At 47.0% G+C, this 16,734-nt stretch overlaps 1 protein-coding gene across 4 annotated transcripts in view; it reads left to right on the top strand.

The window, feature by feature from the left end:
- The window catches only part of SEMA4D (semaphorin 4D), a 134,294-nt gene that overhangs the window by 85,644 nt on the left and 31,916 nt on the right, over positions 1-16,734 (top strand). For all 4 annotated transcript variants that reach the window (XM_075318929.1, XM_075318921.1, XM_075318911.1 and 1 more), the window contains exons 11-12: positions 2,157-2,313; positions 13,335-13,557. In XM_075318929.1, coding sequence (XP_075175044.1) covers positions 2,157-2,313; positions 13,335-13,557 — 380 coding nt within the window. The remainder of the gene's footprint in view (positions 1-2,156; positions 2,314-13,334; positions 13,558-16,734) is intronic.

Here is a 16,734-nt window from a genome sequence, read left to right as displayed (position 1 = left end):
GTACACAGTACTACAGGATGGGGACAAGTATGGTGACATTAATACAGGATAGGGACAAAGATAAGGCACATTACTACATGATGAGGACCAGGATGGGCACATTACCACAGGATAAGGACAAGGATGGGCACATTACTACAGGACGTGGACCAGGATGGGGCACATTAATACAGGATGGGGACAAGGATGGACACTATACTACAGGATAGGGACAAAGATGAGGCACATTACTACATGATGAGGACCAGGATAGGGCACATTAATACAGGATGGGGACAAGGATGTACACAGTACTACAGGATGGGGACAAGTATGGTGACATTAATACAGGATAGGGACAAAGATAAGGCACATTACTACATGATGAGGACCAGGATGGGCACATTACCACAGGATAAGGACAAGGATGAGCACATTACTACAGGATGTGGACTAGGATAGGGCACATTAATACAGGATGGGGACAAGGATGGACACAATACTACAGGATAGAGACAAGGATAAGCACATTACTACAGAATGGGTAGCAGGATGGTGCACAATGCTACAAGAAGGGTAACCGGATGGGGAACATTACTAAAAGATAAGAACCAGGATGGGAACAGTACTACAAGAGGTTGGCCAAAGATACTATATGGAGCCAATTGTAAAACAAAAAGGCGCTAACATGTAAAAAAAGAAAGTAAATCAAAACAAAGCATTCATTTGTTTTACCAGCAAATCTTGTTATATATATATATATATATATATATATATATATATATATATATATATATATATATATATATATATATATATATATATATATATATATATATATATATATATATAATATATATATATATATAATATATATATATATATATTATATACACACACACCGTATTTTTCGCTTTATAAGACGCACCTGATTATAAGACGCACCCCCAAATTTGGTGAAGGAAAAGAGAATATTTTTTTTTTTTAATGTTAATGTTAATGCCAGTGTCCCTCTAACAAATCATATAGGGTATATGTCCCTCATAGCCCCCCATCCTAAAATTAGCCCCCTTAATCTGGATATGGCCCCCTTATATTAAATATAGCCCCCTTGTGATGGCACACGTTCCCCTGTGCTGCCCATGGTCCCCTATGGATTGCACACATTCCCCTGTGCTGCCTATGGTCCCCTATGGATTGCACACGTTCCCCTGTGCTGCCTATGGCCCCCTATGGATTGCACACATTCCCGTGTTAGATAGCGCCCCCATGCTGCTGCCCATGGCCCCTATATAGATTGTACAAGTCCCCCTGTGTTAGATATCGCCCCCATAGTGCTGCCCATGGCCCCTATAGATCGCACAAGTCCCCCTGTGTTAGATGTCGCCCCCATGCTGCTGCCCATAGTAAAATAAAACACTCTTTCCTTACCTCCTCCAGCGCTGATCTCCCTCCTGTCTCCCTCTGTGCTTCTGTTCCTTACTTCCTGGTTCTCAGTGCGGTCATGTGATCGGCACAGCAGAGTGAGATCTCTGCGTGCCTCATCACAGTGGAAGCAGGGACACGGGGAGAAACGCTGGAGGGGGTAAGTAAAGCTTTTTTATTTTAGAATGAGCAGCAGCCTGGGGGCCAAATCTAACACAGGGGGGCATGTACCATCACAGGGGCGCGCAGAGACATATAATATGCACCGCTGCCCCAGCCCCTCACTGCGGTGTGATTTCAGCACCACCGGAGATGGACAGCGGCTGTGCATATTATATGAGCGGGAGCAAGAGATCAAACTCCCTCCGCCGCAGTGTTCACCTGCCCCCAGCAGCGCCCCCACCTCCCCTGGACCCTGCAGTGTGTGTGTGTGTATAATATATATACGTGTATATGTATAATTTTTTTTTTTTTTTTTTTTTTTTTTTAACTAAACAAAGTGCACAGTTGTTATAAAAAAAAACAAATGAAAATGTTCAGTAACTGTGATCCAAAGGTGTATAGAAAAACTATGGTACCAATAAAAATGCCACTTTGTCCTGAAAAGAATCTAAGTGTAGCCCATATACCACTCCGAGTTTGAGACCCCTGCTGTACACCTTGAATGACGTTTGATTAATTTTATAATGTGTCTTCATTTAAAAGTTGTTCATTTATTTAATATATTCTTTTTTTTTTTTTTTTTTTTACAGAAACAATGTTGGCATGTCGGCAGTATGTTCATACAGTGTGTCTGCTGTGGAAGATGTTTTCGCTAAGGGAAAGTTCATGCACAGTCCCACTGTGGAGCAAGTGAAAACTAAGTGGGTGCCATATAATGGGGAAATGCCTCGGCCGCGCCCTGGAGCAGTAAGTAGCGGATCTACTAAGCCTGTGCTAATGTCAGAATCCTGTGATGATTCATACTGGTCACACTGAGATATAAATGCTGTCAGAACTTTCATTATTATGTGGAGATGCTACCAAAATTGTTTAACCCCTTAAGGACTTGAATGTTTTCTTCTTTTTTATCCCTGATCTGTAGAAGACATAGTGGGTCAGCACAATTAACCTCATAACGACGGCCGTACGACTTAAAGCGGCGGCAAAACAGGGTACTTATTCTGTTCCGCCGCTTTAAAGCGGCGGCCCGAGAAAAACCCTGTAGCGCCCCCCAGCGACCGAAAATCTCGGGGGTTTCAGCTACCGGGGGTAGCGGAGACCCCCCCCCAGATTATGAATCGGGGTGTTTTTTTTGGACCCCCATAATGTGATCGGCGGTATACACCATATACCGACGGTCACATAAAAAAAAAAGAAATGGCCGGTAAAACTGATTTTTTTTCATCTGACATGATCAAACATGTCAGATGAGAAAGAAATCTAAACCCCTAGTGCCCCCAAAGCCCCCGGTACCGGAGAGTCCCCCCCCCCACCCCTACCCCCCCACCGGAGCAGTCAAAATGGCGCCGAAGCGCACAGAAAACTGCCGCCGGCTCTGCATTCATTTCCCTCCGATCTGAAATGATCAAACATTTCAGATCGAAGGGAAATGTCCTCACCCTGACCCCTCCTCCGGTCCACCGGAGTCCTCTGGTCACCGGAGCCCCCTCCGGTTCTCCAGAGCCACCCCCCCTCCCCCCTCCGGAGCGTGGAAGATGGCGGCGCGCAGCTCACAGCGCGCGGCCACATTCATTCTGCTCTTCCGCATGTGACACGTCACATGTGACAGAAAGGTGTCCCCAGGTCCCGCTAGGTCACCCCCCCGTCACCCCCCCCCCCCCCAGCCCCCGGTCTTACGTTACCTGTCTGGTGACCCGTCCCGCGATCACGCCGCCTCCTTCTTGAATGCTGGCGGCGCATGCACAGACAGCGGCTGTCAGCTGGATCCCTGCAAGCAGGGACGCTGACGTCGCTGCTGCTCCACTGTGGACCGGGGGAGAGTGAGTGCAGTAATCTGCAGCCACACTCCTCACATGGAGAAACTGCTGTTCCAGAAAATGGGGGGTACGTTCTGTGAGCGTGCCCCTCATATTCTGGAATGAGGTTACTGCAGGTCACTCTGCCCTAAGTTGGACCGGGGCAGTGTGAGTGCAGTATTCTCAGATTACTGCACCCACACTGCTCATGGAGAGCTTGCTCTTCCAGAAAATGGGGGATACGTTCCCTGAACGTGCCCCCCATATTCTAGAAGATCCAGAGTCGGCGTGGGACCTCCAAAATGGATTACAGCAACCGGAATTTCTTTATTTTCAATAAATTGGGGAAAGAGGAATGTTTCGGGGAGTGTTTTTTCAAATAAATTTTTTTTTTTGTCTTTATTTTTTTCTATTACTGACTGGGTTAGTAATGTCGGGTATCTGTTCAGATGCCGTGACATCACTAACCCCAGGGCTTGATGCCAGGTGACATTACAGCTGGTATCAACCCCATATATTACCCCGTCTGCCACCGCACCAGGGCGCGGGATGAGCTGGGGCGAAGCGCCAGGATTGGCACATCTAATGGATGCGCCACTTTTGGGGCGGCTGCGGCCTGCTATTTTTAGGCTGGGAAGAGTCCAATAACCATGGCTCTTCCCACCCTGGGAATACCAGACCCCAGCTGTCCGCTTCACCTTGGCTGGTGATCTAATTTGGGGGGGACCCCACGTTTTGTTTTTTTTTTTTAAAAAAAACGCCTTGGGAGCCCTCCAAATTGATCACCAGACAAGGTGAAGCTGTCAGCTGTGGTTTGCAGGCTACAGCTGTCTGCTTTACCCTAGCTGGCTATCAAAAATAGGGGGGACCCCACGTCGTTTATTTTAATTATTAATTTTTTGGGGAGCTAAATACAAGGCTAGGCACCCTTTAGTGCCACATGAAAGGCACTAAAGGGCGCCAGCTTAGAATATGCAGGGGGTGGGACGTTATATATGTTTGACATCTATCCATTCATCCATTGTAGCATTTTAGGCTGTGCGACCACAATCGGGATTTGCAGCGTTTTGGGCGCAGAGTGTGTCCATAGTGTGTCCCTGTGTCCATAGCGCTGCATTGTGCAGTAGAAGCACAGTGGAAGGATTTTTAGAAATCCCATGCCCAATGTGCTTGCCCAATGTGCTTCTTTCTTTGTCGCTCCATTGGGAGACCCAGACAATTGGGTGTATAGCTATGCCTCCGGAGGCCACACAAAGTATTACACTAAAAGTGTAAAGCCCCTCCTCTTCTGCCTATACACCCCCCGTGCTCCCACGGGCTCCTCAGTTTTCATGCTTTGTGCGAAGGAGGCAGACATGCACGCATAGCTCCACAGCTTAGTCAGCAGCAGCTGCTGACTATGTCGGATGGAAGAAAAGAGGGCCCATAACAGGGCCCCCAGCATGCTCCCTTCTCACCCCACTCTTGTCGGCGGTGTTGTTAAGGTTGAGGTATCCATTGCGGGTACGGAGGCTGGAGCCCACATGCTGTTTTCCTTCCCCATCCCCTTTAGGGCTCTGGGTGAAGTGGGATCCTAATCGGTCTCCAGGCACTGAGACCGTGCTCCATCCACAGCTCCTGGGGACTCTGCTGGATAAGGAGCCGAGTATCGTCAGGGACAAGGCCCTGCTACTTTAAGGTACTCTGTGTCCCCGTGGGGACCGCGCACAGAAACACTCCAGCATTGCTGGGTGTGTTAGTGCGCCGGGGACCGCAGCGCTGACCGCGCTTGTGCCATCACACACTGCAGCGTGCTGGGTGTGTTAGTTTATGGGGACTACCGCGCTGACCGCCGCTGCCATTTTTACACTGCGGCGCGGCTGGGACTGTTAGTGCGCCGGGGACTACCGCGCCGACCGGGCTTATACGCCGGCCGCGCTTATAACTTTAGTCCCCGGCTTTTGCGGCCTAGTCTCACTTTTTTCCCGCCCCCAGGCCTGCCAGTCAGGGGAAGGGCGGGACGCTGTACGAGAAGTCAGCACTGAGGGCTGGAACATGCTTTGCATACTCCACCCCCCTCACTGTGCACAGTGGGGCACCAGATTCCCGCACTTTCTAGGGCACGCCCACGGCCCCCTCCTCTCCTCAGGACGCCGGCAGCCATTCCTGTCAGCTCTTCTGACGCTGGAGAGGGGAGACAAGCTCGGGGAGACCCAGGCAGGGATTCTGGTGACCACACAACCGCTTTGAGCGGGCAGTAAGCAGCACCTGAGGTGCTGGCCCCACTTGTGCAGAAGTGTACTTATAGATTATATGATTATAGGCTATACTTTACACTGTATGGTGCACGGTTGATTTTTGGCTATATACCCTCCTGGATTGCTCAGGGGAGACAACAGCATGGCGTCCACAAGAAGCAAGGGTGCCAAAGCACAGGCTTACTATGCTGCCTGCGCCGCATGTACGGCTATACTACCGGCAGGTTCCACTGACCCTCATTGTGTGCAATGCTCGGCTCCTGTAGCACTTACTCAGCCGGAGCCTCTGCTAAGGGTGGCCCAGGAGGAACCACCTGCTAACACTGTCCAGGTGACAGGGACGGAGTTTGCAGTTTTTACTGAAAGACTTTCTGAGACTATGGCTAAGATACTAGAAGCTTTGCAGTCCAGACCGGTATCTCAGACCATGGGCACTGTGGAATCATTGCTCCCTGGTTCCCCTCAGTTGGAACAACAATGTCCTCCCGGGGTGTCTCATAGATCCCAGGGTGAGGTCTCTGACATGGACCGCAGCCCCAGACCGCCTAAGCGAGCTCGCTGGGAAATTCCCTCGACATCATCACATTGTTCAGGGTCTCAGCCGGAGGACTCTCTGTATGATGAAGCGGAGGTAGCTGATCAGGATTCTGATCCTGAGGCCGCTCTCAATCTTGATACTCCGGATGGGGACGCCATAGTGAATGATCTTATCGCGTCCATCAATCAAATGTTAGATATTTCTCCCTCAGCTCCTCCAGTAGAGGAGTCAGCTCATCAGCAGGAGAAATTCCGTTTCAGGTTTCCCAAGCGCACAACGAGTATGTTTCTGGACCACTCTGACTTCAGAGAGGCAGTCCAGAAACACCGAGCTTGTCCAGATAAGCGTTTTCCCAAGCGCCTTAAGGATACACGTTATCCCTTCCCCCCTGACGTGGTCAAGGGCTGGACTCAGTGTCCCAAGGTGGATCCTCCAATCTCCAGACTGGCGGCTAGATCCATAGTTGCAGTTGAAGATGGGGCTTCACTCAAGGATGCCACTGACAGACAGATGGAGCTCTGGTTGAAATCCATCTATGAAGCTATCGGCGCGTCTTTTGCTCCAGCATTCGCAGCCGTATGGGCACTCCAAGCTATCTCAGCGGGTCAAGCGCAAATTGACGCACTCACACGTACGTCTGCGCCGCAAGTGGCGTCCATAACCTCTCAAACGTCGGCATTTGCGTCCTACGCTATTAATGCTGCCCTGGACTCTGCGAGCCGTACGGCGGTTGCAGCCGACAATTCGGTGGCAATACGCAGGGCCTTGTGGCTACGGGAATGGAAGGCAGATTCGGCTTCCAAAAAGTGCTTAACCGGTTTGCCATTTTCTGGCGACCGTTTGTTTGGTGAGAGATTGGATGAAATCATCAAACAATCTAAGGGAAAGGAAACATCCTTACCCCAGGCCAAACCAAACATACCCCAACAGAGGAGGGGACAGTCGAGGTTTCGGTCCTTTCGGGGTGCGGGCAGGTCCCAATTCTTCTCGTCCAAAAGGCCTCAGAAGGATCAGAGGAACTCCGATTCATGGCGGTCTAAGTCACGCCCTAAAAAGACCGCCGGAGGTGCCACTACCAAGGCGGCTTCCTCATGACTTACGGCCTCCTCACACCGCGTCCTCGGTCGGTGGCAGGCTCTCCCGCTTTTGCGACACCTGGCTGCCACAGGTAAAAGACCGTTGGGTGAGAGACATTCTGTCTCACGGTTACAGGATAGAGTTCAGCTCTCGTCCTCCGACTCGATTCTTCAGAACAGCTCCGCCTCCCGAGCGAGCCGATGCTCTTCTGCAGGCGGTGGGCACTCTGAAGGCAGAAGGAGTGGTGGTCCCGGTTCCTCTTCAGCAACAGGGTCACGGTTTTTACTCCAACCTGTTTGTGGTTCCAAAGAAGGACGGGTCTTTCCGTCCTGTCCTGGACCTAAAACTGCTCAACAAACACGTAAAGACCAGGCGGTTCCGGATGGAATCCCTCCGCTCCGTCATCGCCTCAATGTCCCAAGGAGATTTCCTTGCATCGATCGATATCAAAGATGCTTATCTCCACGTACCGATTGCTCCAGAGCATCAGCGCTTCCTGCGCTTCGCCATAGGAGACGAACACCTTCAGTTCGCGGCACTGCCGTTCGGCCTGGCGACAGCCCCACGGGTTTTCACCAAGGTCATGGCTACAGTAGTTGTGGTCCTCCACTCTCAGGGTCACTCGGTGATCCCTTACTTAGACGATCTGCTGGTCAAGGCACCCTCTCAAGAGGCATGCCAACACAGCCTCAACGCTACTCTGGAGACTCTCCAGAGTTTCGGGTGGATCATCAATTTTCCAAAGTCAAATCTGACACCGGTCCAATCGCTGACATATCTTGGCATGGAGTTTCATACCCTCTCAGCGATGGTGATGCTTCCGCTGAACAAACAGCGGTCACTGCAGACAGGGTTGCAATCTCTCCTTCAAGGTCAGTCACACCCCTTGAGGCGCCTCATGCACTTCCTGGGGAAGATGGTGGCAGCAATGGAGGCAGTCCCTTTCGCGCAGTTTCACCTGCGTCCTCTTCAATGGGACATCCTACGCAAATGGGACAGGAAGCCGACGTCTCTCGACAGGAACGTCTCCCTCTCTCAGGCAACCAAAGCTTCCCTTCGGTGGTGGCTTCTTCCCACTTCTTTATCGAAGGGGAAATCCTTCCTACCCCCATCCTGGGAGGTGGTCACGACGGACGCGAGTCTGTCAGGGTGGGGAGCAGTCTTTCTCCACCACAGGGCTCAGGGTACGTGGACTCAGCAAGAGTCCTCACTTCAGATCAATGTTCTGGAGATCAGGGCAGTGTATCTTGCCCTAAAAGCGTTCCAGCAGTGGCTGGAAGGCAAGCAGATCCGAATTCAGTCGGACAACTCCACAGCGGTGGCTTACATCAACCACCAAGGCGGAACACGCAGTCGGCAAGCCTTCCAGGAAGTCCGGCGGATTTTGATGTGGGTGGAAGCCACGGCCTCCACCATCTCCGCAGTTCACATCCCGGGCGTGGAAAACTGGGAAGCAGACTTTCTCAGTCGCCAGGGCATGGACGCAGGGGAATGGTCCCTTCACCCGGACGTGTTTCAGGAGATCTGTTGCCGCTGGGGGATGCCGGACGTCGACCTAATGGCGTCCCGGCACAACAACAAGGTCACGGCATTCATGGCACGATCTCACGATCACAGAGCTCTGGCGGCAGACTTAGTTCAGGATTGGTCGCAGTTTCAACTCCCTTATGTGTTTCCTCCTCTGGCACTGTTGCCCAGAGTGTTACGCAAGATCAGGGCCGACTGCCGCCGCGCCATCCTCGTCGCTCCAGACTGGCCGAGGAGGTCGTGGTACCCGGATCTGTGGCATCTCACGGTCGGCCAACCGTGGGCACTACCAGACCGACCAGACTTGCTGTCTCAAGGGCCGTTTTTCCATCTGAATTCTGCGGCCCTCAACCTGACTGTGTGGCCATTGAGTCCTGGATCTTGGCGTCTTCGGGATTATCTCAAGAGGTCATTGCCACTATGAGACAGGCTAGGAAACCAACGTCCGCCAAGATCTACCACAGGACGTGGAAAATATTCCTGTCGTGGTGCTCTGCTCAGGGTTTTTCTCCCTGGCCATTTGCCTTGCCCACTTTTCTGTCCTTTCTTCAATCCGGATTGGAAAAGGGTTTGTCGCTCGGCTCCCTTAAGGGACAAGTCTCTGCGCTCTCTGTGTTTTTTCAGAAGCGCCTGACCAGACTTCCACAGGTACGCACGTTCCTGCAGGGGGTTTGTCACATCGTCCCTCCTTACAAGCGGCCGTTAGAACCCTGGGATCTGAACAGGGTGCTGATGGTTCTTCAGAAACCACCGTTCGAGCCAATGAGGGATATTTCTCTCGCACGCCTTTTTGCAGAAAGTGGTTTTCCTAGTAGCAGTCACTTCACTTCGGAGAGTGTCTGAGCTAGCAGCGTTGTCATGCAAAGCCCCTTTCCTGGTGTTTCACCAGGACAAGGTGGTTCTGCGTCCGGTTCCGGAATTTCTTACCCTCTTTTTGTCCTCATCCAGTTCACCAATGTGAAAAGGATTTGCACTTGTTAGATCTGGTGAGAGCACTCAGATTCTACATTTCTCGTACGGCGCCCCTGCGCCGCTCGGATGCACTCTTTGTCCTTGTCGCTGGCCAGCGTAAAGGGACACAAGCTTCCAAATCAACCCTGGCTCGGTGGATCAAGGAACCAATTCTCGAAGCTTATCGTTCCTCGGGGCTTCCGGTTCCCTCAGGGCTGAAGGCCCATTCTACCAGGGCCGTGGGAGCGTCCTGGGCCTTGCGGCACCAGGCTACGGCTCAGCAGGTGTGTCAGGCAGCTACCTGGTCGAGCCTGCACACTTTCACGAAACACTATCAGGTGCATACCTATGCTTCGGCAAATGCCAGCCTAGGTAGGCGAGTCCTTCAGGCGGCGGTTGCCCACCTGTAGGACGGAGCCGTTACGGCTCTATTATGAGGTATTATTTACCCACCCAGGGACTGCTTTTGGACGTCCCAATTGTCTGGGTCTCCCAATGGAGCGACAAAGAAGAAGGGAATTTTGTTTACTTACCGTAAATTCCTTTTCTTCTAGCTCCAATTGGGAGACCCAGCACCCGCCCCTGTTTTTTTGTGTACACATGTTGTTCATGTTGAATGGTTCAGTTCTCCGATATTCCTTCGGATTGAATTTACATTAAACCAGTTTATAATTTTTTCCTCCTTCTTGCTTTTGCACCAAAACTGAGGAGCCCGTGGGAGCACGGGGGGTGTATAGGCAGAAGGGGAGGGGCTTTACACTTTTAGTGTAATACTTTGTGTGGCCTCCGGAGGCATAGCTATACACCCAATTGTCTGGGTCTCCCAATTGGAGCTAGAAGAAAAGGAATTTACGGTAAGTAAACAAAATTCCCTTCTTTCTCTGCAGCATACACTGACCTGTGGTGCAGCTTCCCGAGCCTCAGCATGTCAATTTATGCTGCGGAGACAAGAGTGTTCTCTGCAGGTAGCATAGAGCTCCACAGCGGCCTGAACCCAAATCGTGGCATGGGCAGCTGCGTTCTCCCGTGGACAACACTCACATCTCTGCAGGAGGCTGACACTGTGTACTAGACGCCGTGTCGCTGGATCATGGCCACATAGCCTAAAAGTGAGACATTTGTTGCTACAGCAACATTTTTGTGAAGTACCTGTGGATTCAAAATGCTTACTATACTCCTGAATAAAATCCAGTTTCCAAAATGGAGTCACTTGTGGGGGGTTTCTCATGTATAGGTACCCAAGGGGCCCTGCAAATGTGACATGGTGCCCGCAATTTATTTCAACTTTTCCAGAATTCAAATGGTGCTCCTTCCATTCCAAGCCCTCCCATTTATCCAAACAGAGGTTTTTGGCCACATGTGGGGTATCCCTGTGCTCATAAGACATTGGATAACAACCTGTTGGGTCCACGGTTTGTTGTTGTCTCTTGAAAAAGTAAGAAATTTGATGCTGAAGCAACATTTTTGTGAAAAAAATGAAAATTTTCAATATGGCAACCTAAGCTTATCAAATTCTGTGAAGTACTCGTGGATTCAAACTGCTCACTATACACCTAGATAAAAGCCTTGAGGTGTCTTGTTTCCAGAATGGAGTCACTTGTGGGGGACCGCCACTGTTTAGGCACCTCAGGGGCTCTCCAAATGCAACCTGGCGTCCGCTATTGATTCCAGCCAATTTTGCAGTCAAATGGCACTCCTTCCCTTCTGAGCCCTGCCATGCGCCCAAACAGTTGATTTCCACCACATATAAGGTATCGCCAAACTCAGGAGAAATTGCACAATAAATGTTATGCTGATTTTTTTCCTTTTACTCTTGTAAAAAAAAAAAAGAAGCTACCTGGTTGAAATAACAATTTTGTGGTAAAATTTTTTTTTTTTTTTTCATGGCTCAACGTTATAAAATTCTGTGAAGCACCTGGGGGTTCAGGGTGCTCACCAAACATCTAGATAAATTCCTTGAGGGGCCTAGTTTCCAAAATGGGGTCACTTGTGCGGGGTTTCTGCTGTTTAGGTACCTTAGGGGACCTCCAAATGTGATATGGTGGCCGCAATCTTTTTCAGCCAAATTTCCTTTCCAAAATTCAAATATTGCTCCTTTCGTTCCAAGCCCTCCCATTTGTCCAAACAAAGGTTTCAGACCACATGTGAGGTATCACCGCTCTCATAAAAACGTGGTTAACAAACCTTGAGGTAAAATTTTTGGAATTACCTCTTGAAAAAGTGAGAAAATTGATGCTAAAGCAACATTTTTGAGAAAATTATTAAAATTTTCAATATGAAAACGTAACGTTATCAAAATCTGTGAAGTACCTGTGGATCTAAAATGCTCACTATACCCCTAGATAGAAGCCTTGAGGGGTCTAGTTTCCAAAATGGTGTCACTTGTGAGGGATTTCTTCTGTTTAGGTACCTTAGCGGACCTGTAAATGCAACATGGTGCCCGCAATCTATTTCAGCCAAATTTGCTTTCCAAAATTCAAATATTGCTCCTTCTGTTCCGAGCCCTCCCATTTGTCCAAACAGAGGTTTCTGACCACATGTGGGGTATCAGCGCGCTCATAAAGTGGGGAACAAGTTTTGGGGTCCATTTTGTTGTGTTATTTCTTCTAAAAGTGAATAAATTTGGGTTAGAGCAACATTTTTAGGTAAAATTTAATTTTTGCTTTTTTTCATTCTACATTGCTTTTGTTCATGTGAAGCACCTGAAGGGTTAATAAACTTCTTGAATGTGGTTTTGAGTACTTTGGGGTGTGCAGTTTTTAGAATGGTGTCACTTTTGGGTATTTTCTGTCATCTAGGCCTATTGAAGTCACTTCAAATGTGATGTGGTCCCTAAAAAAATGGTTTTGTAAATTTTGATGTAAAAATGAGAAATCGCTGATAAACTTTGAACCCCTCTAACTTCCTAACCAAAAAAAATTTTGTTTCCAAAATTGTGCTTATGTAAAGTAGACATGAGGGAAATGTTATTTATTAACTATTTTGTGTCACAGAAATCTCTGGTTTAACGGTATAAAAATTCAAATGTTGAAAATTGCTAAATTTTCAAAATTTTTGCCAATATTCAATTTTTGTCATAAATAAACGCAAAAAATATTGTCCTAAATTTGGTACTAACATGAAGTCCAATATGTGACGAAAAAACAGTCTCAGAATCACCGGGATCCGTTGAAGCGTTCCAGAGTTATAACCTCATGAAGGGACACTGGTCAGAATTGCAAAATTTGGTCTGGTCATTAAGGTGAAAATTAGCTCCGTCACTAAAGGGTTACCTATCATTGTTGTTGTTATCATTTTAGTTTTTGTTTGTTTTTTGTTTATTTATTTTTTTTTATTACTTGTACACAAACAAATATAAGTTGGAGTAGGGCTATATTTAAAACTTTGAAGTTGTTACAAAAAGGGAGTTGAAAAAGTCATCTTTCATTGCTCTTATGAGCAGTGTTCGCTATTTTTACCTGCTGGGAAACATTGGTGGACACCAATCTTCAGGACGTTTCTTTCAGCCTTCATATTTATAACTTCCAGGCCTTTAGTTGTTGCATACAATCTTGATAATTACAACATTAATATTTTCTGGACCTATTCTGCATTAATCAATGAATTGAATCTGAAATGATGAGCTTTTACTTTTGTTTTCAGTGTATAAACAATGAAGCGAAAGTCCTGAATTACACTAGCTCACTAAACCTGCCCGACAATAACTTGCAATTTGTGAAGGACATCCTTCTAATGGACGACTCTGTAACTCCTATTGGAAAGAGACCCAAGCTGGTGCATCTGAATGTGATCTATACTCAGATAGTTGTTGACCTGGTGACAGCGCTGGACGGTAACACTTATGATGTCATGTTTATTAGTACAGGTAAAATGATTTGATGTCAATGTTATAGTTTTGTCTATATTTCTGTATTTAAATAGATGGCATCTTAATTGACAGGAACCATATTGGGTATCTGCCAGTAACAAATGACAGTATGGCAAGCCAAGGGGTTGTCCAGGGATTATGAATTATTCGGATCCCTTGTCACGGACTAAACATATTTACATTAAGGAATGAATGCTCCCCCTCCACTCTCCCTTGCTGGTCCTGTCCTGACACTCTCCCAGTCCGCATTGTCTGGTGTTTCCTGGTCCTATTCTCAGCACATTGGTATTGCCAAGAACAGCCTCAGCAGTGATAACCTGAGGAGTCGTGTCACTGCTGTGGCCTGTGATTGGATAGGTTGGAGCCTACAGACCTTTCTATGGTGTCAAGAATGGGACCAAGAAATAAAAGTACACTTAAACTGGGCAAACTATATTTTGTTCTTATATAATAGAATAAAAAAAAAATACACTTTACAGGGGTTTTTCCATACACAAGGTTCATTTTAATCAATAGATTTTTTATTAATAATAATAATAACCACAATTGTATGTGTTTAATAAAACTGTTCTTGTGCTGAGATCTTATATATGTGCCCCTGCTATGTACTGTGTAATGGCTGTGTCTGACCGTACAGGTACATGATTTCATCACATCACAGCTGCTGGGCCGGGGAGGAAACAATAGAGAATCTGTAAATAAAACAGCCCAGGAATAAAAATTATTCTTTCTTTGACGTAAAACCTTTTTTAAAAAAACAGTTAGAGAAATGCTTTACCTCATAGAAAAGAATCTGCTGTGATCCCTTTTGGTAATGTCTCTGTATACTCTTATTCTTTTTCCCTGGTCCAGGAGATGTGGTATGATCAGACCATGTTCCTGTACGGTCAGACACGGCTATTACACAGTACATAGCAGGGGTTCATATATAAAATTATCTCAGCACAGGAACATTTATTTTCTTTGTCGCTCCATTGGGAGACCCAGACAATTGAGACCCAGACAATTGTTTTATGCTGGGTCTCCCAATAGGAGCTAGAAGAAAAGGAATTTACGGTAAGTAAACAAAATTCCCTTCTTTAATCACATCCAATTATGGAAATTGTTGTTGTTGTTCTAATATCTATTGATTAATATCAACTTTTACAATGAACTTTTTTCTTGGGAAAACTCTTTTAAAGCACTGTAAAACAGTGTATTTTGATGAAACCCTTAAAGGGTGTCTGTCATCGGAGTCATGTTGCCCAAATAACAGACAGCTTGAATCAGATCCTGGCTGTACAACTGCAGCTAGATATATTAATGTCTGAAACGCTGTAGGGTTTCAAGAGAAGATAGAGACCTGTGGATAAGAGCCGAAGATCACACTTGTCTGACCCCGGACGGGCCTCCTCAGCACCACTAGAGGTGATTGCCATGTCTCTACCTATGTTCACACAAGGGTAAGACCTGTCAATCACCCGCAGCAGTGCTAGGATGAGCCATCTGGGGCAGAGCTGGACAAGTCTGGTATATGGTTGTGGTCCCTGCTGAATCGTTAGTCTGTTTTCTTTGAAACACCTTAGCATTTTACAGAAATATATACTTGGCAGCAATTATGCAGCCAGGAACTCGTTCATTCTGCCTGTAGTTTAGGCAGCATGAAGCAGATGACGGGCTTAGTATAACCCTTCCTCAGCTACAGGCTACATTCATTTATGAAAAAAACCAAGGAGAAAATTGTAGAAAAAATACCCTGACTATAAATAAATAAATTGCAAGTGCTTAATAAACAGGGTACTTTAGTATATACATTTTTGCAAAAAGGTAAGAAGCTGTCTCACCTCGTCACGGTGTACCCTTCTGAGACAGTCCCTAACCTACTAAAGTTAAAAACATATTCTGTACCTGACTTGTGTCATGTCAAAACTTCAATATGGATGGTAAAGTGGTTAGCTGGGTCCCAGATTAAATACACAGCAAACAGTGAGAAGCAGGTAATTGTTCAGCCTCAGTATCAGGAGGGCTGCACCCCCAACTTGCATTAAAGCATGATAACAGACAAAAAACACCAAAAAACTGAGCTGTGACAATTGTTCAATAAACATGCAACATTACAAGCATGTGAATTGCAGCCTCAAGACTAGAAAAAAACCAAGGAGAAAATTGTATAAAAAATACCCTGACTATAAATACATTCATTTATGACCAATTCTGACCACAACTGTGTTTTTCAGTCAGTTCATCAGCCGCTGTGTTCCAAGTAGGATTTCTGCAAGACTTTGTTTTTAAAATGTTGCAGACTAACAAATGTGGAAGACAACTATATTTCTTGATTAGTTGATCATGCGTTTCTAGGTTTGGTGCTCCTTTTTAAATTCTGTTAGCAATTTAACATGCGTACTGGCCAACCCTGCAGATAAACGGTAAAAGTTTACTGTAATCACCAATACACTGTTAACATTGCTGTTTGCATTAAAGTGACCAAAAAATAGGACAATAGTGTTAAAAATGATTTTGATCCATAAACAGCTTTATTTCTAAAATTAAAAGTTTATTTACCTAAATTAAATTAATCTGCAAATAGTTATAGACATGCCTAGTTGTTTCATAGCTTGTCTTGTGCTTTACACATGAAAGGATTATTCCCAAAATAACAGGTTATCCCGTGCAGTCCTGTCTTGAATGGAGAGGATGAAGTGAGCCTGCATTCCATTCATTGTCTAAAGGTCCAGTCACACTAAACAACTTACCAGCGATCCCAACAACGATAGGGATCGCTGGTAAGTTGCTAGGAGGTTGCTGGTGAGATGTCACACTGCGACGCTCCAGCGATCCCACCAGCAACCTGACCTGGCAGGGATCGCTGGAGCGTCGCTACACGAGTTGCTGGTGAGCTCACCAGCAACCAGTGACCAGCCCCCAGCGCCGCGTGGAAGATGCTGTGCTTGGTAACTAAGGTAAATATCGGGTAACCAACCCGATATTTACTTTGGTTACCAGCGCACGCAGCTACACGAGCAGGGAGCAGCGCACACTGAGCGCTGGCTCCCTGCTCTCCTAGTTACAGCACACATCTGGTTAATTACCCAATGTGTGCTGCAGCTAAATGTGCACAGAGCAGGGAGCAGCGCACAATGCTTAGCACTGGTTCCCTGCTCTCCTAGCTACAGCACACATCGGGTTAATTAACCC

This window comes from Anomaloglossus baeobatrachus, chromosome 1 (assembly GCF_048569485.1).
Source record: "Anomaloglossus baeobatrachus isolate aAnoBae1 chromosome 1, aAnoBae1.hap1, whole genome shotgun sequence".
Classification (NCBI taxonomy): Eukaryota; Metazoa; Chordata; class Amphibia; order Anura; family Aromobatidae; genus Anomaloglossus; species Anomaloglossus baeobatrachus.
This window is presented reverse-complemented; position numbering and strand designations above follow the sequence as displayed.